The sequence below is a fragment of the Poromitra crassiceps genome, assembly GCF_964638095.1.
Source record: "Poromitra crassiceps genome assembly, chromosome: 1".
NCBI lineage: Eukaryota > Metazoa > Chordata > Actinopteri > Beryciformes > Melamphaidae > Poromitra > Poromitra crassiceps.
The window spans coordinates 67,617,578-67,640,584 of NC_139623.1; the positions used below are offsets into that span (position 1 = coordinate 67,617,578).

At 43.1% G+C, this 23,007-nt stretch overlaps 2 protein-coding genes across 2 annotated transcripts in view; one reads left to right on the plus strand and one right to left on the minus strand.

Moving 5' to 3' along the window:
* The window catches only part of LOC310781710 (sodium bicarbonate cotransporter 3-like), a 143,768-nt gene extending 134,663 nt beyond the window's left edge, over window positions 1-9,105 (plus strand). The window contains 3 exon segments of the mRNA XM_083642312.1: window positions 635-717; window positions 3,799-3,891; window positions 7,733-9,105. Coding sequence (XP_083498438.1) covers window positions 635-717; window positions 3,799-3,891; window positions 7,733-7,814 — 258 coding nt within the window. The 3' untranslated portion in view covers window positions 7,815-9,105.
* A 2,728-nt stretch (window positions 9,106-11,833) lies between these two features.
* LOC310791730 (ectonucleotide pyrophosphatase/phosphodiesterase family member 7) overlaps window positions 11,834-23,007 on the minus strand; it is a gene marked incomplete at both ends in the record, with an annotated part of 53,785 nt that continues 42,611 nt past the window's right edge. Inside the window, 2 exons of the mRNA XM_083653384.1 lie at window positions 11,834-11,874; window positions 20,775-21,000. Coding sequence (XP_083509510.1) covers window positions 11,834-11,874; window positions 20,775-21,000 — 267 coding nt within the window. The remainder of the gene's footprint in view (window positions 11,875-20,774; window positions 21,001-23,007) is intronic.

Here is a 23,007-nt window from a genome sequence, read left to right on the forward strand (position 1 = left end):
ATTCAATAGCCTATTATTATTTGTTGTCTTTCAGTAGAATCATCGTGATGATATGAAGTTATTTTAATAGTGACATTTCTGCTGTCTAAATTAATGATGACAAGCAAATGTTACTTAAAAACCGATCAAATGAGGTATGGCAGGAATATTATTTGAAAATGTAAGGTTTGTTTGACATCACCATTCAGTTCAATGAGATGAACACTGATTTTGCATACGTGAAACATGATATTGATATTGAGAATAATCCTTATGATTATCATATTGATTTCAACCCCATTGTCCAGGCCTATATTTGGTATAGCCCTCCCTGGACAAAAATGCACCAGCCGCTACTGCCCTCACATGTATAGTTGTGTGTGTGTGTTAAGTTATCCTTTATTTATCCCCATGGGGAAATCCATCCTCTGCATTTGACCCATCCTCTACTAGGAACCTTCCTAGAACTATAGGAGCAGTGGGCAGCCGCAATGCAGTGCCCGGGGATCAACAACAGTTCTTTTGCCATTGCCTTAGTCAGGGGCACTGACAGGAGTCTTAACCCTAACATACATTACATAGTCATGTGTTGTGTGTGTGTGTGTGTGTGTGTGTGTGTGTGTGTGTGTGTGTGTGTGTGTGTGTGTGTGTCCAGGAGGCTCGGCGGATGCTGGTGGAGGCAGAGGATGATCCGTACGGAGGGAATATCATCCAGATCCCAGTGAAAACCCTGCAGGGGTGAGTGAGCCCTGTAGCACACAGGGTGAGCCCTGTAGCACACGCCCAGGCTGAGTGAGCCCTGTAGCACACGCCCAGGCTGGACCCAGTTTTTGATCATTTTTAAAGCCCCCCTCCAGTGTATTTTGTCATTTTTAATATATTGAATATGTTTCTAAGTCACGTCCTGTCCATGTTGATAAGCAACAGTATTTGCCAAATATTTTTTGAAAAATAACTTAATTTTGTGCTCAAGTAAAAAAAAAGAAGCTGTTGCTAAAATGGAACCATGATGTATGACTCAATGGAACGCTATTATATGTCATGTCAATTTGATTCTGACTGAGGGCAAGCTGGTAAGTTACCGGAACTTGCTAGCTAGCTGTTAGCTATGTTAGCTAAGCCCCTAACCCCTTTTGTTTTTAGGCCTTCACAGGCCATTTTAGGTGGTTACCTGGAGGTCAGCAGTTGATACCAATCTACCAAATTCCAGCGATACAACCAACACCCCATTTCCTGTTTTTCTAACCATCCATACCACTGGGCCAATCCCTGAAATTTGGCCCAATGACATATATGACATTCTCCCCTCCACTGCCCCACAGCTTCCACAATCACCTTCACGATCACCCAATCACCCTACTGTACCCTACGAGCTGACCTGCTCGATCGCACTGCCCCCTATGACCACGGGGTCATGTACATGGCAAAAAGCAGAAGAATTTGCTCCATTGAACGAACTATGCCCTCCGAACTGTTCTTTTACTTGCGCCCGAGGACCACTGGCCGTGGAGGGGGACTAGCCATGGTTTACAGGGACCGTTTCACAACACGCACTGTGAGCCCCGGAACAGTCACCTCTTTTGAAGTGTTGATGTCTAAAATCGGACGCTCAAATAATTTTTACTGTGCTGTAATCTACCGCCCTCCTGGAGTAAATGGTGCTTTTTTTTGTCTGATTTTAGTGATTGTTTAGCTTCTATCATCCATTTTGAAAGAATCCTCTTGGTTGGGGATTTTAATATCCACGTAAATGATAGCACAAACAGCTTTGCTGTCAAGTTTTTAAATGTGACTGAAGCTTTTAACTTGACACAGCATATATCTGGTCCAAGGGTAACACGCTGGATCTTGTATTCACACTGGGTTTAAATGTCAGGGCTGTTAGCACCGAAGAGTTGCCTGTAACCGATCATCACTGCATTTTATTTAATTTGTCTTTTGATGCTGATTTTGCTCCAGTGAAGCGAGTGAAAAGCTCGCGCATTTTAAATAGTCTATCGCAGTGGTGACCAATTTGGGCCCCGCGGGCCAAGTTTGCCACGTCCGCGCCAATAGCCAACCCGCACCACTCGTAAGCGTTCCAGCGATCCTGCTGTCCCGAACGAAAGCAGCGAGGCCGGGTGTGTGAGAATCCTCGTTCTCACTCGTAAAACCTGGGTTGTAGGACAACCCCTTAGTTTTACATCGTTTTGAACTTCGGATTCTCACACTACACGGCTATACAACCAACCTTGCTGCAAGGAAGCACGACGTGCGACCCTGAGACCTAAGGCTGGCAACGGAGCACATGGCTCTTGCCCATGGCAACCCGACGGCATGACGAGTGACTAAGGCACTACTGCCTAGCGGCTGACAACACAGCGTGCGCAAAGGCCGTGCTGTGTGTGTGCTGGCCACATCAAGGCTATAGAACCTGACAAAGGTGTGGTGGGTAGACCATGATGCAGCTGCACACATGTCTTCCACTGACACACCGCGCAACAGTGCCCACGAAGTCGCGACACCTCGCGTAGAGTGAGCCTTAATACCCTCCGGGGGAACCTTCCCTGTGGCAGAGTAGGCCAAAGCAATGGCCTCCACTATAAGCAATAGGCTTGAATCCCTGGTATTGCCGCTTGCGGCTATATTTTAACTTATTTCTGCAAAAAAAAGTATTAAAATAACTTTTCATGTCATGTCTTTATTTCTTGCACCAAATTATGGAGAGTAGTATCGATAGGAGTATCAATAAGTTTCGGTATCGATAAGCAGTATCTGTATCGATAAAATCCTCACAATACCACCCCTAGCTTTCGGTCCTTATCAATGTAAGATCTTTGGCGCAGAATCAGATGACATGCGACTATACAGCAGTTTTTAGTACTTTGAAATAGAACAGCAGCCATTATACTAGAAAGAAAAGACTGACTGAGGGGGGCTTGTGTGTGTGTTTTATACACTTTTTTTAAACCACAACAACAGAAATACACATCAGAAAACGAGTGATTACATACAATAAAAATAAAGCAAAACAATTCACTCCATAGCAACAGCAAATAACATTCAATTACAGAAATCAAAGTAACAAACAAGTAGTAATATAAAAAGGAAAAGAAAAGGAGCACCACACTCCAGACACAATGGTCCTTCCTAGCCTGAGAACTGTTTCCTCCGATTGACTTCACGCTTGGTGGGTGTGTTACCGGGAACCCGAAGAAGTGCAGTGTCGGATTTGGTGCAATTTGGACATGCGATGCATTCAATGTGAATCAACTTTGACTAAACAGGCGAACAGCGCAGTAACGGGGTGAACGGGCACTGCACTAGTTCCTTTAAAGCGCCAATTACTAACTTTTTCACCTTAATATAACAGCTTTTTAGTCATTGAAGATGGTACAGTGACTTGTAACAGGGAGAATGTTGCCTCTATTGGTCACACACCGCCCTCCAAAGGCCTCTCCTGGGACTAAGCATTTTTGTGCCTGCGTCCCAGAGGCAGCATGCGCTGTACAGCGGAAGAGCTGTCTTCAGGAAAACAAGGAAGTAACTCCTTGTTTTCTGGCGCTGTGTTTTGTTGACTTTGAACGGCGATATCGATACCGATGCTATTGCACCCAGAGGGCGCTGTTTCTCCAAAAACTTGGAAAAGCTGCTGAATGGGGCTTTAATGTCCACTTGGACTCATGGATGTCCTTTAATGTGTGTGTGTGTGTGTGTGTGTGTGTGTGTGTGTGTGTGTGTGTGTGTGTGTGTGTGTGTGTGTGTGTGTGTGTGTGTGTGTGTGTGTGTGTGTGTGTGTGTGTGTGTGTGTGTGTGTGTGTGTGTGTGTGTGTCCTGCAGGGCCGACCCCTCGGTGGTGAACATCTCCGATGAAATGGCCAAAAGTGGCATCTGGAAATCTGTTTCCAGCAAAGCTCTGAAGCCCAGCGCCAGGTAACCTCCACACCGTTCTAACCTTCTGAGGTAACCCCACACCTTTCACACTGCTCTAACCTTATGAGGTAACCTCCACCACACCTTCCACACTGTTCTAACCTTCTGAGATAATCTCCACACCTTCCACACTGATCTAACCTTATGAGGTAACCTCCACACTGCTCTAAGCTCCTGAGGTAACCCCACACCTTCCACTCTGCTCTAACCTTCTGAGGTAACCTCCACACTGTTCTAACCTTCTGAGGTAACCTCCACACTGCTCTAAGCTCCTGAGGTAACCCCACACCTTCCACTCTGCTCTAACCTTCTGAGGTAACCTCCACACTGTTCTAACCTTCTGAGGTAACCTCCACACTGCTCTAACCCTCTGAGGTAACCTCCACACTGATCTAACCTTCTGAGGTAACCTCCACACTGCTCTAACCCTCTGAGGTAACCTCCACACTGATCTAACCTTCTGAGGTAATCTCCACACTGCTCTAACCTCCTGAGGTAACCCCACACCTTCCACTCTGCTCTAACCTTCTGAGGTAACCTCCACACTGTTCTAACCTTCTGAGGTAACCTCCACACTGTTCTAACCTTCTGAGGTAACCTCCACACTGCTCTAACCTCCTGAGGTAACCCCACACCTTCCACTCTGCTCTAACCTTCTGAGGTAACCTCCACACTGTTCTGACCTTCTGAGGTAACCTCCACACTGCTCTAACCTCCTGAGGTAACCCCACACCTTCCACTCTGATCTAACCTTAACCTCCACACTGTTCTAACCTTCTGAGGTAACCTCCACACTGCTCTAACCCTCTGAGGTAACCTCCACACTGATCTAACCTTCTGAGGTAACCTCCACACTGCTCTAACCTCCTGAGGTAACCCCACACCTTCCACTCTGCTCTAACCTTCTGAGGTAACCTCCACACTGTTCTAACCTTCTGAGGTAACCTCCACACTGCTCTAACCTCCTGAGGTAACCCCACACCTTCCACTCTGCTCTAACCTTCTGAGGTAACCTCCACACTGTTCGAACCTTCTGATGTACCCTCCACACTGCTCTTAACCCTCTGAGGTAACCTCCACACTGATCTAACCTTCTGAGGTAACCTCCACACTGATCTAACCTTATGAGGTAACCCCACACCTTTCGCACTGCTCTAAAATAATGAGCTAACCTCCACACTGTTGTAACCTTCTGAGGTAACCCCACACCTTTCACACTGCTCTAACCTTATGAAGTAACCTCCACCACACCTTTCACACTGTTCTAACCTTCTGAGATAATCTCCACACCTTCCACACTGCTCTAACCTTATGAGGTAACCTCCACACTGCTCTAAGCTCCTGAGGTAACCCCACACCTTCCACTCTGCTCTAACCTTCTGAGGTAACCTCCACACTGTTCTAACCTTCTGAGGTAACCTCCACACTGCTCTAACCTCCTGAGGTAACCCCACACCTTCCACTCTGCTCTAACCTTCTGAGGTAACCTCCACGCTGTTCTAACCTTCTGAGGTAACCTCCACACTGCTCTAAGCTCCTGAGGTAACCCCACACCTTCCACTCTGCTCTAACCTTCTGAGGTAACCTCCACACTGTTCTAACCTTCTGAGGTAACCTCCACACTGCTCTAACCCTCTGAGGTAACCTCCACACTGCTCTAAGCTCCTGAGGTAACCCCACACCTTCCACTCTGCTCTAACCTTCTGAGGTAACCTCCACACTGTTCTAACCTTCTGAGGTAACCTCCACACTGCTCTAACCTCCTGAGGTAACCTCCACACTGATCTAACCTTCTGATGTAACCTCCACACTGCTCTTAACCCTCTGAGGTAACCTCCACACTGATCTAACCTTCTGAGGTAACCCCACACCTTTCGCACTGCTCTAAGATAATGAGCTAACCTCCACACTGCTCTAACCTTCTGAGGTAATCTCCACATGGCTATAACCTTATGAGGTAACCTCCACACTGCTCTAACCTTCTGAGGTAACCTCCACACTGTTCTAACCTTCTGAGGTAACCTCCACACTGCTCTAACCTTCTGAGGTAACCTCACACCTTCCACACTGCTCTAACCTTCTGAGGTAACCTCCACACTGCTCTAACCTTATGAGGTAACCTCCACACTGCTCTAACCTTCTGAGGTAACTCCACACCTTCCACACTGTTCTGACCTTTTGAGCAGTCAAACTTCTTCAGGGGCCCCTTTCACAAAGATAGACTTTGGTTATGGCTTAGATATAACAGTAGTCAGCACAAAGCAGTTTAGTTCCTGACTATCTTACTAGGGTTGCAGGGTACAGTATACTGTATACTGAAATTTCAATACTATTTCAATTTTTGTTAAAAACTTTGACTATTGGACATTTCCAAAGTTCGGTACCATCACTTTAACTATCTGTTGTTGTGCCTTTAAAAGGAAGTTGCGGATTTCCTCGTCTAACTAACACGCGATGCAGAAAATAAACAAACACACGTTTCTCTGCCATCACACTAGACATCAACACAAGCAGGAGACTTCTCACACTCCCGCAAATATACAGCAACGTGCAGACAGTCAGCAACTTGGAACAACTTAGAATTTAGTTAGCCTCTGGCCAGCACTAGTAGAGATAGCAGGATAGTAACAACAGCACTGAACTTCCTAGCATCCAGCATCAGAGTTCTGCACCGTGTCGGGGTTCCGTGGGGCCCCGCTGGGTACCCGCAAAAAAACGCGGGGTGCGGGTAAAAAATACACTTCTGTAAATTACCAGGTCGGGCACGGGTAAAAATGAACTTAATGCGGGCGGGTAGTAGAACACTCCCCGTTGCCCTTCATGTATCTCCTTCGCCCTTCACGTATTCGGACATAATATTCATTGTATATTGATTAATGGCTGGATTTGTCTGTGAGGAGGTGTAGTGTACAATTTGTAATGACAGGTGACACCCTTGTGTCTATTCTGGGGTGGCCAGACTGGTCTATAAAATGGCCGCCGTCAGAGTGTGCAGGTAGAGTAAAAGCCCATGCAGAAGCCTCCCGCCAGATGAGGGCTCTCAGTTGACCACTCAGAAGATCTTAGCAGGCAGGTCCGCTTGTTACCAGTCACGGTTAGGGTTTAGTATAGGAGCACTATTTTTAGAGATTATCGTTTGTCCTACTTTTCGGACTATGTGACAACCAGAGGCAATCGTGGATGCCTCCTGCACAACCAATCGTGACCATGTAGACGCTTTCCGACCAGAAGCAGCCAGCTTGTCTACCTACCCTCTCTTTCTCATTGATGAATCTATATTTCAGCGTGTTCTCGAGTGTTAATACCCGTCCGCCTCTAGACAAACCGTTCAATAAGCAGATCAGATAGTGTCAAGACTTAACATATGGGTAGCTCGCCGGGAATATTTAATCCAGAACCTCTCGCAAATGTTTGCTAATGGTATAGCAGCTAAATTAGCTGTAAGCTAGCTTGTAGCTGTAGTTTGTATTGAAAGTACGTCAATGGCTTGTGTGCGCGGGCATGTGCGCATGCTACGTGTGTTAACGAGGATTTGTTTGAAGTCCCGCTGTGTGGCCGATGCTCGTTGTGCTCGTGATTTCGGTGCGGTTCTAAATTGAGCTCTGAGCGTGGCCATGAGTGGCTATCAGCTATCATTGATTGGGGATACAAGCAGGCTGGCGGCCTGGTTCAGTCAATGCTACATCGGCATCTCTCTCACTGCTCTAATGTCAATTGCCGCTCTGGGATTTCGCACAAATGGAATTCAGAGTGGATTTAATAAAACGTGTGTGTGTGTGTGTGTGTGTGTGTGTGTGTGTGTGTGTGTGTGTGCGTGCGTGTGCGTGTGTGTGTGTTGCAGTCAGGAGAGAGTGTCGAGTGTGCAGGTGAACGTGGAGGAAGTGGAGGCACAGAGGTTTGTGGATGCTGAGACTTCCTTATGATCCCCTCCCCCTCCAGCCCTCGGGGGGCGCTGCTGTTACCAAGGCAACGCCACCATCTTCTGTCTTCTCTACTCTGAGGTGAAAGGTCGGTGGAGGACCAATCACAATCAGGTTTCACCTCACCACACGTCTGTCGGAGGAAGGAGAACGTGTACATTTCTCATCGTTTTAAGGTGAAACACGGAGCCTGTGCTGCTCGGATCCAAGATGACTTCCGTCCTCGGGTTTCCTCTGCGAGTTTCACGCAGCGCTCTGATTGGCCGCTAAAGCCAGGCGGTTTCTTCTGTCCAATTCCAGACTGACTTTCAGAAAAGACGTTTGATTTGACTCGATTCTTTTCATTTTTATGTTTCTGCTTTCAAGAAGCAGAGGGCGCTGTTCACTCTGAGAGGTCCACGCACTTGTTGCATGTGTTTTACTCAATCCACCATGCTGGTTTAGTGTGTGTGTGTGTGTGTGTGTGTGTGTGTGTGTGTGTGTGTGTGTGTGTGTGTGCGTGCGTGTGCACGTGTGTGTTGTACAGTACCTCACCTTGTTGCCTACCTGCAGTGGCCAGCTGAAGATGTCATACCCGCCAGGTGTCTTAAGGGTTAAATGGACTATTAATGTAGCGCTTTTATCCAAAGCGCTTTAAAATGTGCCTACATTCACCCATTCACACACCGATGGTGCCAAGCTACCGCAGGGTGCTGGTGCAACCATAGGGAGCAATTTGGTCAGTATCTTGCCCAAGGAAGGACACTTGGACATGCAGACTATAGGACCCGGGGATCGAACCACCGACCGTCTGATTAGTGGACGACCCGCTCTACGGAGCCACAACCGCCACAAAGTGTGAAACAATGTTTCTTTTCTTTGTGTATGTTACAGGGTTCCCACGATCATGGAAAACTTGGAAAAGTCATAGAATTTCAAATTTTAATTTTCCAGGCCTGGAAAAGTCCCACAATTTTGTAATTGTAATTTTGTAATTGTAATTTGTAATGAAATTGTGACAGAAATCTTCCGTGGATTACCTTCTACATAATGTTAACTCAATAATGTAATTGCTGAATGGCATTAAATATGTCAGTTGACCAAACTCACCTGACAGACAGCAGATCGTCTTACATGCTGATTATTCTGATCAGCCTCATCTAATCACATTTCCCCATGATGCCACATCAATACTGTGAACAGGTGAACTTCATATATCAGTAAAGAATAATCATACTCTGTACCACACTTCTGAATCTGTTGTCAGAACACTTGGTTGCTGCCTGTTACAACAGTAATGTGCTTTATTCAATGTTTTCACTACTTTTAAATAAATTCCTTTACTGTAGATTTGGTTCCCGAGTCATACATTTTATGTGAATTTTTTTACAGTGTTTGATTGTTTTTAGAGCGAGAAAGCCTTACTTCTGCTTAGGGTTGGGTAAAAAATATGATTTTCCGATTCCATTCGATCTGCATTTGAATGGTCCGATATCAATTCATAAAATCCAGAGATCAATCCTTTAATATATGACTTTTGTGTTGGTCATGTTAAATACAAGCATGAATTTTCTCAGGTTACTGGTCCTCCATTTTTGAAGCCCTATCTAACATATTTGACAGACCAATAGACCCAAATCCTTTAACAGCCATCTTTGGCATCCAGTGTGAAGACGATCACCTCCCCAGGGCACAGTCCAACTGTATTGCTTTTCTCACACTCTTAGCCAGGAGACTCATTTTATTAAATTGGAAGCAGGCTGCCCCTCCTTCTTTTAAACACTGGATCAGAGATACATTACAAGTTTTGAAACTAGAAAAGATTAGATTTGCTGTACGAGGGCCTAAGTATAATTTCGATAGCATATGGCAACCCTTTATTAAATATATTATTGACCAACTGTGAGAAGAAGTGGTTTACTGTGAGCCAAATAACTGTACGCACAGTCGCACACACATCTGTCCATTATTGTTATTGTTGTTGTTGTAGTTGTTTTTATTTTGTAGTTGTTTTTGGTGGTATTTTCTTTTCTTTTTTCTTTTTTTTGTCGTCAGTCCCCATGGGGTGGGTGGGGAGTGGGAGGGGGGAGAAAAAAGAAAAAGAGTTTTCATACACTTTTTTATTTCGTGACATCCATGTTTTTGTGAAAACTGAGAAATAAAGTGATAAAAAAAAAATACAAGCATGAATTCACAATAGCTACGACCACATATGCAAATTTTGAAAATGCAGGATGGTAGGGGCAGTCCACCCTTCTCTGCATCTGCCATCCTGTATTTTGAAATTCCCCCCCCCCCACCAGCCCCCTCTTAGCCAATAGGCATGAACACAAAGACACCACCTCTCACACACACCCACACACACACATTTGACCTCCAAATTTTAGCCTCCTAGGGCGAAAACTGCTAAAGGGTGGTGAACATTTTGTGGACCGACCAACTGACCAACCAACCCACAGAGTGACTTATAGAGCTACTGGTCACAGTTAAAAACAAATCACACCCATGTGTTGAAGTAAACGGTGCAGGTGCATCTGCAGGTCCATCTGCAGGTCCCAGGGCCCGTATGCCTAAAGATTCTGAGAATCCTCTCAGAGAGCTCCTAACTTAGCCTAAAAATTCCTAGCAAGGAGTCTTAGCTTAGGAGTGATTCCAGAACATTCTCAGAGAACTCTGAGCAAGGAATGGACAGAAACTCCTATCTTAGTGAGGAGGTGTGGTTGACCCCGTTGCCAGGTATGAGTCATCATTTCAAAAGCTGTGGTTGATCCTAAAAGCTAGATAAAAATACACTTTTGGTGATAATGGGCATAGAATGGACCGCCAAATCAATAAACTTAATCATAGAATCTAATCTCTATGAAGACTGTGTAATTATAAATAATATTTTACATAAAAAGAAAATCTCTGTTAAATGAATAGTAAGCTATACTTCAAAATTATCTTAAAAAATGTGTGAAAACTCAGGCCCACTTGCACAGTATTCACATGCTGATAGTTATATTTATTTGCTTACATTTATTTACCATGCTGGTAATTTTTGCACTTTCAACTTTCCAACTCCATTTGGTATTAACGAGGGTAAAATGGCTCATAAAAGATTTCGAATTCAAAAAGAGCAATTCAAATTCAAAATTCAAAATTTCGAATTCAAGTTGAGCAATTCAAATTCAATTTGAGGTGGCACATAAATCAGCCCATACTCAGCTTTCATCAATGTCTGTGATTGCTGACCGGCCTATAAGAAGCAGTGTTGGTTGGCATTCAAATCTACCACAAACCAGTGAACAGCAATGGAGAAGAAAAGAACAAGGAAACCCAACTGGACAGAGGAACAGTGTTTGCTTCTGGCTCAATTGGTCAATGAGCATAAAAGTGTTTTGAGAGGTAGATTTGGCCCCAGTGTCACACTAAAAGCCAAGAAGCAGGCATGGGAAACTATAGCACAACAGATAAATGCCTCCTTTCCGCTGGTTGTGCGCACGTGAGGATTGCGAGAAGCGGTGGTATGTGTTGCGGTCGAAAGCAAGAGAGGAGATTGCAGCACACAAATGTGAATCTTCACGCACAGGTGAGTGATATACCACTTACTTACAACCGCTGGCAAAAGTTAACTTAAATACATAATTAATGTGTACATATTGGTCACTGGATTGCTTTTTAGGGGGTGGACCACCTGCTAGGCAGCTGTCCCAGGTTGCAGAAACAGTGTTTAATATACTGGGACAGTCAGAAGTTAGTATCACCGGGCTGAGGGAAGGCATTGACTCTTCAATGATGCAGGTCATTGAAATGCAACAAAGGTAGGACAAGTGAGTTTTCATATATCAACAGGCAGGTAAACAAAATATCAAGAACAATATTTATTCATTACGTAAGCCATTTCTCATATCTCTTGTACATGCTCATTCTGCTAAATCAATGAAAACAAAACAATAATTAAATAAACTAAATGTATTCCCCTTTCTGTAGCATGGAGCCATCAGAGGAACCGGGGCCCTCAACATCGCAGGTGTACGACCCTCAGCCTGAAACATCAGAGTTCAGCCTGCCTGATGCTGCTGCTGCTGCTCAAACACCATTCCTGCAGGACAGAAGATTGGAGTTGACAATGGATGTCTTCAGACAGCAGAAAAAAGTTATATGCCTACAGGAGGAGTACTATCGACTGAAAATTGAGCTCCTAAAAAATAAATCCCATGACAAATAGATATTGTGTCTTCTTGTGAGTAATATGTGTCATGTATTTAACTATTATAGGCTATGTATAGTAAAACTGTGGTATATTAGTTCAATGCAGTCACAAGTTTTCAAATGACATATACTGTAACTTGCCTGAAATGTAAATTTGTAAATTGGGCTCTGTAAGGCAGTCCACTTTGGGCCAAGTTCCCCTGCAGAAGGTGAATGTTTTCTTCACTACCACCATTATCATCATCATCGCTGTCTTCATCACCATCACCCTCAAGAGGTTCTGCAATCTGTCTAGCCTTGCAAATATTGTGTAGAATTGCACAGGCTATGAGGACTTTGCAGACTTTATCAGGGGTCAGCCGCACCTCTCCGTGGAGAACATGAAAGCGCCTCTTCAGTTGGCCAATGCCACGCTCCATTACTGCCCTTGTTGTCTTATCGGCCCTACAAGTTAATACAGACATAATCAAAATTTCATTCAGAACAACTGGAAATGTGAATAATTTAATACATGACAATGTACATTATTTGAGGGAAATATTTAAACTACTAGGATACTCCAACATGCTCTTTACATTTTATTTCCATGCATAATTCTATATTGTTTGGGTTACCTGTTGTAGTTTAGTTGCGGCCCTTGGTTTGGCTGGAGGTAAGGTGTTAGCGCCATGGTTTGCATGGGTAGCCACTGTCCCCTAACAAGTGGCAATTGGCTGGCACATAATGTCCCTCGAAAAGCTGTCTGAGGCCACTCTCAGAGAGCATTCTGGCATCATGTGTTGAGCCTGGCCATTTAGCAACAATGTCCAAAATCTTATAGTCAGCATTGCAAACAAATTGAACATTGATGCTGTGAAATATTTTCCTGTTCACGAAGACGGATTCATCTTCTGACGGTGCAATTATTCGGACGTGTGTCCCATCGATTACACCCACAACACCGGGGAATCCTGCGATGTCCATGAATGCCCTTTTGTGAGCCTGTAAAGTGTGGACATCCAGCGGAAATGAAACAAATTGTGTCACAATATGAGGCTGTGACAGTGCTGTCAGTGTTTGCTTGATGACCCTGCTGATGGAGGGTTGTGACAGACCCAAGTCATCACTGCTGCATTGTTGCATTTTACCTGTTGCTAAATACCTCAGTGTTGTGATGACTTTCATTTCCGGTGATATTGCATTGTGGCGTTGGGTTGGAGAAGTAAGCGCATCTCTAATGAGATCAACCACGAACATGATTCCTGCACGATCCAATCTGTAGCGTTTAATCAGTGATGGGCAAGCTACTTGGAAAATGTAGTAAGCTAAGCTATCAGTTACTCTCAATTAAATATAGCTAAACTACATTGAAGCTATCCCCAGAGAAATGTAGCAAGCTAAGCTATGAGCAACATGGCAAAAGCAGCTTGCTACATCAAAGCTACTTTTTTCTCACATTGAATTAACTTCATGTAGAACAACTTTCAACCAAACAAATAGGCAGGTAAAAGAAAATATAATTTTGATTGTTTATTATATTATAAAACACACTGAAACTCTCACTGGCACAATATTCAAAAACAGACAATAAAACCTGAAAGTCTTCTTCATCACTGCCAGTGGCTCCCTCTGGCTCTGCCATCTTTCAAAGTTTGTTGCTGATGTGACATATTTTGCCCTACCCTTAACCAATCGTCAGTCTTCAATGCCTAAACCCAACCCAGTCAGAGGCAGAGTAGTGCCTGGTCTTGCTGCAAGAGAGGAAAGGATGCTAAAAAGCAAGGATGAAACAACAACACTGTCTTGTTGTCCGTCATAATGGAACTGGAAGTGCTTTATTGGCTACACAGGCACACTTGACATATGCAATGTCTCCTCCTGTTTAAGCAGAAATCTCCACTGCGTGCTTTGCTCATGGATTTTCTCTGGCGAGTAGCTTGTAGCTTTTGCGGGAAGCTACAAGCTACTTGGGTCTATAAATAGCTTAGCTACTGAAAAAGCTACTTGGTTCAAAAGTAGTGAAGCTACCACCAAGCTACTGAGAAATGTAGTTAAGCTATGTAGCTTCACTACTTGTAGCAAGCTACTGCCCAACACTGCGTTTAATTAATTCACTGTCATCCAGTGTTTGGAGAATATCTCTCCTGCCTCTTCTTTCCGCCATTTTCTCCTCTGCTTAGGGAACTCCTAAGCCTCTTGAAAGTCCTCTTCTCTGCTCTTAACTGATCTCACCTTAGGAGCTCTCTTAAGAGCTAGTATTCTTTAGGAATACCTTTTATCTTTACTAGGATCCACTCTTCACTTTTAGGGGAAAACATCATGATTCTAAGAATTTTCTTAGAATTTGGCCACTAGGAGCAACTCTTTGCACTAAGAATCTTTAGGAATACGGCCGGTTTGTAGCCTGGGTAAACCCAGCCCCCAGTGACCTGCTCTCAGGCTCACCCTTGTGGGTGTAGAGTTGGTTTGCACCCTGTTTTGGTGGTCCTCCGGTTTGTGAAAAAACAATGATGAGATGTTGTATAAAGTCTATTGAGCATGTTGTATAACCAGATTGCTCAACCAGTTTGTCGTCAATATGTTTTTGGGAAAATATGGTCATTCATCAAATTGATGTTCCATAAGATTGGGAAATAACACTGAAGGCCAAAAATTATGTTTGGAGGATCATCTCCGGAGACTCCGATCATCTCAGAGACTGTGTCTCTGAGCATTGAGCAATATTCTGTTGAATCGTTTTGTCCTGAAGCAGTAGAGCCAGGTCACGATGACACGATGAGCTAAGTGACATTCTTGCCAGGAAAATGTGTTTTGACTGACCAAGAGTGTATAAAACAGGGCTTCACTAAGACACTGTTGGGGGCTTTTACACACATGCGTCGCCTTCTGTGAGAGCATCCTTCTGCTCTCACAGAATCTATCATCTGTATCATGCTACTTTTTGAGAATAAACCTCACTTTGGAGAAACGATACTGGACTGACTTCTCATTTGAAGAACATTGCATTTCATACAGATAAACCATATTCATGTTTTGTTTTGTTTTGTTTTGTAACCTTATCTAGTCTCTCGTATGCCTCCTTTTTTTCTTTTCTTTTTGTATTTTCTGTATGTTTTGTTGAATGGCCTTTGCATTTGTCTTGTAACCTCTATGTTGTGAACCTGTATTTTCTTATTATGTAAATAAATGTGTAAAAAATAAATAAATAGCGTAGCGCCAAGATGGCTCGGTGAACAGTAGACAGAATTTCAGCTTTTCTTCATGCAAACAAGCCTTGAAACCTTTTCCTTGTGGCTGAGTGTTGCTGTAATATAGACCGTTTAAGACAGGGGTGTCAGACTCATATTAGGTAGAGGGCCGGATTTGTTCAACTGAGACCTCATGGGGGCCGGATTTCTTTTTTTACTAAAATCAATTCGACTCATTTATCCATTTACTTAACAAAAGAAATACTGCTCTTTCCATTTCTCTTGAAACTGCCTGCATTCCGTGTCAACCTTTCTCTTTTTCGACAGCATCTTGTTGATTCCTTTGTTTTTTGGTAGGTAGCCGAATGCGCGATTCAATTCCAGCGTGGCATCATGGCGGCTTTGTTTACACCTGATGACCTACTGACATACTTCCTTGTAGTGCAGGTTAATTAACTTATGAATTAACTCTTAGCTTGCTTATTAGCCACACGTAGTTCATGATAATGGGGTGCGAATTTAATAATAATAATAATAATAAAAAATAAAATAAAATACCCCCCCCTTTTTTTCTTTTTTTTTTAATATATTCCAAAACATCTCGCGGGCCGGATGAAACCTGCCCGTGGGCCGGATCCGGCCCGCGGGCGGTATCTCTGACATCCCTGGTTTAAGACCATCTCTACTACATTTCTAGCATTTCTAGAGCTACTGGGTGTTGCACTGCTGCTGTCAGCTGAGCGTAGAGCCGTTCTGCTCCAGTGCGCACTGGCACTGCGCAGCTCCTATGGCAATGTCACATGAAACGGTGTCATTCTAAGAGACAGGCGCAGGTAAAAAAATAAAAATATATAATTCATTTAAAAAAAGATTTTCGACTTTCAATAATAAAAATCGATCTTGATAATAAAAAATTCAAAATTCGTTGCCCATCCCTGCTTGAGACGAGATGCTCTCTCTCACTGCCTCTATGCCTGTGTCTCTGTGCAGACCAGATAGCTGGGGGCGGGCCCTAGGCCACACATCTTGCCCACACACATCTCTTTGCACACATCTCATGCTCTAACACACATAGTCACTTATAGTAGAAGCGGCTGCACTGCTTAAAAAGTACAATAATGTCACTTCTTTGGGGTAAATTATTAATGTAAACATGAATATTTTTTAATAAGGCACCAGGTTAGAGGGTTCCATGTACAATTAACTAACCCTAACCCTGTACAATTAACAGCATAATAGCCTACCCTAGCCTATAATAGCCTAGGAAATGAAGTGTGGAGATAGTCTGGCAATTGAGAGTAAAATAGCCCTAACTGAATGGATACTTGCGAGTGGGAATGGAATGGGTTCAGGGAATCAGTGGTGATCCTCAGCACTAGTTCAGCTCCAGGTTCCAACAAGCTGTGAGAAAGCTCCCTTATCATTTCAAATGAAATATCCTACATGGATCAGTGAGAGCCATGTCTCTATAAAGAGCCAAAGTCACGCCCTCTTCCGCGTTCATCAAACAAACCAAGGGATTTTATCCGCCATTCATTTCCTCATCTGCATTTGGTAAAATGCTCATAATAATAGTTTTACTGGGTCAAACCAAGCAATTCAGATATATTTAGAATCAGAGAGACCATATAACATCTCACTCGACCCCCCCCCCCCCCAAAGAAAGAAAAAAAGAAAAAAAAATCTTTAGTTTGGCTCTACTGTTATGTATTTCATTTTACAAAATAGACAGTCCAATATTTGTAGTGATAGGGAAAAAACGTGCTCACTAATTTATTTCACAAATATTACAGTATTATATACAGTAAACAGATTTAACACTGATATAACATTGATACATTTACTGGATAAACCAGTAGGTTCAACAAAATCTGTAAAAAATCCTAATACTAATCCGTATAAAAAACAGCGTGTCATAATTAAGCATCATGTGTAGGTTAAATAACACCAACAATGTCTAAACCAGAGAGAGATTTTAAAATCTTGACATATTTTTAATTCAGTTCACTCCAAAATCAAGACACTGCCCCACAGCTTCAGTGATCAGCTGTGTGTCAGTCAGGGACTTTCCAGCAGAACAAGTCTCTGTTGTCTGGTGAAAACCTCTGATCCTGGATCTGCTGCAGCTACAGCGCTGACAAACTGTAGACAACCACCCACACCAACAGACTGACAGACACACGTCCTGCTGTCACTCCTGAGAAAGAGAGACACACAGAGAGAGAGAGACAGTTAGCCTACTGGCTTCATTCATAAAGTAGTCCAGAGGTGGAAAGTACAAGTTGGCTACTTGAGTAGTTTTTGTGTGTATACTTTAAGTATACTGCTATACTTTTACTTGACTAATTGTAATAGATATTCTACTTGAGTACTTTTAAAGGCACTATGTGTAGGATTCTGCACTATTAAATATCACCAAACCACTACCTTGTATATGTTGAGGACTTACAGTGATTCATTTCTGTGTTTACAACTAAGCCACGCCCCCTCCCTGTGTTGTGATAGCCAGCAATCCTTTCTCCAGGGCGCCCGAATGGGCGTGATCTGTTTACATAGAAATCCCTCCCTGGAGAGGCCGAGCTAGTGAGCCCCTCCCAGCCCACAGCCAAAAACAGAATTTAGTAGACCAAGATGGCGGACGCCTGATGCGGGCATTCCAGGGACTTATTTATGTCGAGGGACACTCATCCACCTTAGAAACCGCATACTTTAGCCAAATCGCCGCCGAAAAGAAAGATCTCAGACCAGAGTCAACCTTGCTGGTCTGGCTTTCACTAGATGGAGAGCCCTACGAGCAGCTATATCTGGCCTGCAAAGTGACTCGGAGCTGGCGTTAGTTCACCTCATGTGTAAGTAACGTTATAGCTTTTGCATGTCCCATTTCAGTAACATTACGCATGATAGCGAAATGTACAAGTTGTTATCGATATTGTGAATTTGTTCTGGGAATGTTGTAATAACTAGTTGGCTAACTGTTGCTTTTCACGGCTATTCAAATGACTTTACACTGCTAGTGTGGCCTGTTGCTGGATTTGATTAGGTTGTCGTTCATGTATAACTTATACACAGACATTCTGGTGACAAGTTGACATGCATGACATAACGTTACTTACTTCCCATTACAAATTTCGCATGCATTTTCTGTTATAATTACGTCCAGTTGCTGTCACTATGACGCAGAACGGTATAGTAATGTAAACACTTAGAAAGGCCATGGAGAAAAGCTAGCTTCGCTAATCGCTAATGTTAGCAGTTTGTTTTTCTATTCTGTCTCACTAAGCAACGTTACATTAGAAAATAGCTGTAACACCTTCCAAACAAATCAAGGTTTGGTAAAAGTATCTAATTCATGACAATGTGGAGGAACCCTGCCTTGATATCTAGCAGCTACAAAATAGATGATTCAAATGAATACTAAACACATTTCCATTTGTCTGATTTCCAAGGTGCCAGTCATCCAGAGGATAGAGCTGACGATAGTCAAGATAGAAAACAAGTGGACCCACGATTATGATATTTGAGATGGAGAAATGGTGCTTTTATAGCAAACCTGTATAATACATGTTACATCATCTTTGATGTTTTGATGTTTGCTTTGCTGTCTGCAATCTTCTGTACACCAATAAAGTTGATATGACTTCATCCATGTCTCTTGGCCACTATTCTCTGGTCTGTTGTCCATTGTAACATTTGATTTATCTACTTTATAGCTGAGTGTGTCTAGCTACAGTAGCCTACCAGTATTTGTGTTTCTGTGTATATATAGCTTACTTTATATAATAGACAGCGTATGTGATGTTTCTCAGTACATTTCACAACTTCGTTTATCAGAAAAAATACTTTATTTGCAAAACTAAAATATGGGCTACACCAGAATGACGTGACCAGTTCCATCAGCTATGCGGTTCTTCAGGATGTCGACAAGATCTGCTAACGTCCTACAGCCGACCTTCCTCTCTGTACACTGAGTAAATGAGTAAATTCAGATTTTTGTTTTGCATGAAAACAGTGCAGTAGATTTGGGACTGCTTGCTAACAGGTCCAGAATCACATACGCATTCAGGGCACCCAAACTGGTGGCTCTACGCTCAAGACTGGCTAATTGAATTAGACAGGTGTAGATGATTGTAGTGATCCCCATCATCCAATTAGTTCAGAAATCTCAGTTTCATTTGACACTGCTGATAGCTAAATGCATGTATCTGATTGTGATATTGCTGCTTCTAGCAGCTCTAGCTCGACAGGAACAGCTTAGGTAAATCGGCTACTTGTTTCCACTCTTACTTGAATAATTTCCTGGACTACTTGTACTTGTACTTGAGTCAATTTTCACTACAGTAACAATACATGTACTTGAGTAGGATTTGTCACTACTCTTTCCATCTCTGGTCCTCACTGAAACGGACAAAAGGCGTTTTAATTTTTCATAGTTATAAGAACAGTTGAAGGAACCCCTCCATTTTGATTGTGTCCACACTGCAGGAACTGGGGACGGTTGTAGTTCTTACAGCCTATAGACCAGAACAGCACATCCGGGTAATTTGCAAAACTTGAAGGCCGCACCCCTTTTTAGGGGATAACACAAGCCACTCGCGTTGACTTCAATGTAAAATAGCAGTACCCAAAACATCTATAGAAAAATAACAGAATTAATTTCCTTTATAAATGACCCAAAGACACCATGACATGACAATATATTTCAACTCGGCCGGCCATAGAATGCGCAAGATACATCGACACGAGGTACTTGCCTTATATGAACGCTGTATCCAGTTTCCACCAGGTTACATGCATCGTCCACATTGACGGTGTCACGCCTACCCTATCGCAGACCGGTTTTTTGTTTTTTTTATTGTTAGTGAAACTATAACAACACAGCAACTCTTCAGCATATCTCTATCAAATTAAACCGTTTTAAATAGTTTGTTTGAAGTGGTTTCGGCTTCTTGTACCGTCATTTACTATGGTGGGTTTCCCCTAAAAAGGGGCGCGGCCTTGGAGCTGGGCGCTTGAAGACGCGATGCAGTTCTGGTCTATGCCCTCTATACGCCTTTTTTTTCATATAGAGTCATGCTTGGTGCTGCAGCTTGATTGGCTGAATGGCTGTCTATCCATTTGAATAATGAATTTGTCACAATGCAAGCTGGTCAGTGTCGCCAGGTATCCCAGCATGCTTTTTGCAGTGAATCAGTCGCATCCAATTCACAATGAATGGGGGCGGCTTTTTGTCACCAATAATCAGATGGCGTATACACTAGTGGACATGCACCGTCAAGGTGTGTTATTCGTATACACTAGTGGGCATGCACCGTCAAGGTGTGTTATTCTTATACACTAGTGGGCATGCACCGTCAAGGTGTGTTATTTGCAAATTCATGCAGCAAGATTACAAAGGCAACAAAAAGAGACCTTGGAAAAAAGTCAGCGAGGAAGGTGGTAAGTTATGAAAATATGTATTTTTTATTCCCTACCGCTTGTACTTTAACCAAGTTAGCACAAGTAGCCCCAGTTACCACAATTATCCGCTAGCACAGGTAGCTTTCCCGGCATAACAAGCGATAGTTTATTGGAATAAAATAACAGACAGGTGTTTTTGGATACTGTGTGTGGTACATTGAGTTACCACTGGTCAGCTGCAGCATGGCCTCTGTCTCAGCCAGCGTCCCATTGTGCGGCGCGGGCTCCACCTGCAGCAGTTTGCACAGTAGGGGGTAGATGTGGATGCTGTCGAACGGCTCTGACAGGAAGTTCCTCTTGAAGTTGGGTCCGAAGGCTCTGAAGATGGTCTTCATGTCCATCTCTCCGTTATGGTAGCCGTGATCGCCTTTGTTGACATAGACGATGAATCTCTGTTCGGAAATCAGACAAACAAAACAATCGCAAACATTTACGTTTCAAATTCCAGGCAGATATCACTCACATCCTCCTCTCTTTGTACGTCATGCTTCTCGGATGTTTGATCTCCTTACTATGGGCTGCATGTAGGCTAATGTTGCTGATTTTGGAATGATCTTGCAGCTATTGGAAGTCTTTCTTGATACGTGCCAGATAATAAATTACTAAAATGGAAATGTTGATGTAAATCTAAATGTAGTCTAATGTAATGGAACCACTTTCAGATAAGTGAATAACCACAAACTCCTATTGTAAATGTCTCTAGCAGACAATTGGACTCGAGTCATAGGGACTCGGACTCGAGTCGACTCGAGTCGCAAATTTGACGACTTCCGACTCGACTCGGACTTGGAAGGTAAATACTTGAAACTCGACTCGGACTTGGAAGAAAATGACTCGAAACTCGACTCGGACTTGTGACAAGATCAGCCGAGTGCACCAGCTGGGCGTACGCCTAGGTGTAACGCTACGTCCGATGTAGAACTCAAAGTTACGACTAACTTAATTTTATGACTAGTGCACCATGTAAGCCCTGTATGCGCTGCGCCTGGGTATGGAGCAGGCGTAAAATTTACACCCAAGGCCTACTCACTGACAGCTGTCTCATCTTGATCTGCGCGTGATGCGGCCGGAAACTTCTCCAAAAATATCAATCGATATGTGCTGTAAATAGACGTTTTGGGCGCAGGACCTCCGCTCGTCGGCGGGGTTTTAAAAGCTGATGCGTCGGAAGATCTTTCCATTTCTTCCTGACTTCGTCAACTGCCCACAGTGCGCAGTCTGCCATCGCATTCAGTAGGGGAGAGTGGGGTGAGTTGTGCCAGTGGGGAAGTTGTGCCACCCCTTGTATCTAGAAAACCATAGAAGAAATTGGTCATCTGACCACACATTTTTGACGAGGCATCCATTTTACTCACTCTGCAAAGAAGGGAGGCAGATGGCACAAGAGCTAAGCACATTTAAGTTAAAAAAACTGTTTTTTGCCTCTCAAAGTAAAATTTTTATGATCAAGGTTTATTGATTGTTGTGTCTGAACAATTATAGACAAGCTTGAAAACATTTCACACATGTGTTAGTGTTTTAGTAAGCTACAATATGAGGCTATGCTGTTAGCATGATGTTAGCTCCAAACCAGCTATATGATACAAGTTTGTTAAAATGGTGGGGATGGGGTGATTTGTGCCAAAAGGCCTGGGTTAAGTTGTGCCAGTGCAGTTGCAGTTGATTTAGTGAAATTTTATTTCATTTTGTTCTTAAATGTTTAAATAGACCTTGTTGAAGAATATTGCAGTATTGTAAGTGTAGCCTGGCTCTGTGATAGTTGATTTTGTTCATTTTTAACATAATTTTTATTTCTGAAAATGTTAAATATGTAGGTCAACTGCTGCTACCGTTTAGCCTTGTTTAACCCTGTTATAGTACACTGGACTTTAGTGTTATCTTTATTTTGTCTTGCTTTCATATAGCATTACAGTATATGAGATGAAAATGTTCTGTTTTACTTCAGTAATCAATGGCACAATTTACCCCAACGTATTCTCTCCAAAGGCACAACTTACCCCGCACCGGGGGCAAGTTGTGCCAAGAGACCACTTTTTTAAGAATAGCCATATTTTTTTAACAGTTTATTTAAGATCCAAAGGGAGTGTTCCCAGTAGTGCACAACATCCTGAAATATATTTACATATTGTAGTTGGAGGCATTACTGTCATGCCCTCACTTTAAAGACACCTCAAGTAAAAAGTGGCACAACTCACCCCACTCTCCCCTACTGATCGCACTTGTGATCAAATTCCATGCATCTGGTTTCTGTGTGTTTGTGTTGGCGCTGTTAAATTGAGCTGTGAGAACGTTTCTATGCTTTGAATACAACTCTATAAGTTTGAGCTGAATTGGAGCTGTCTGTCAGCTGTCTCGAGCTCGTCTGAGAGAAGTGTGTTGCTTGGCAACAAGCACGTATT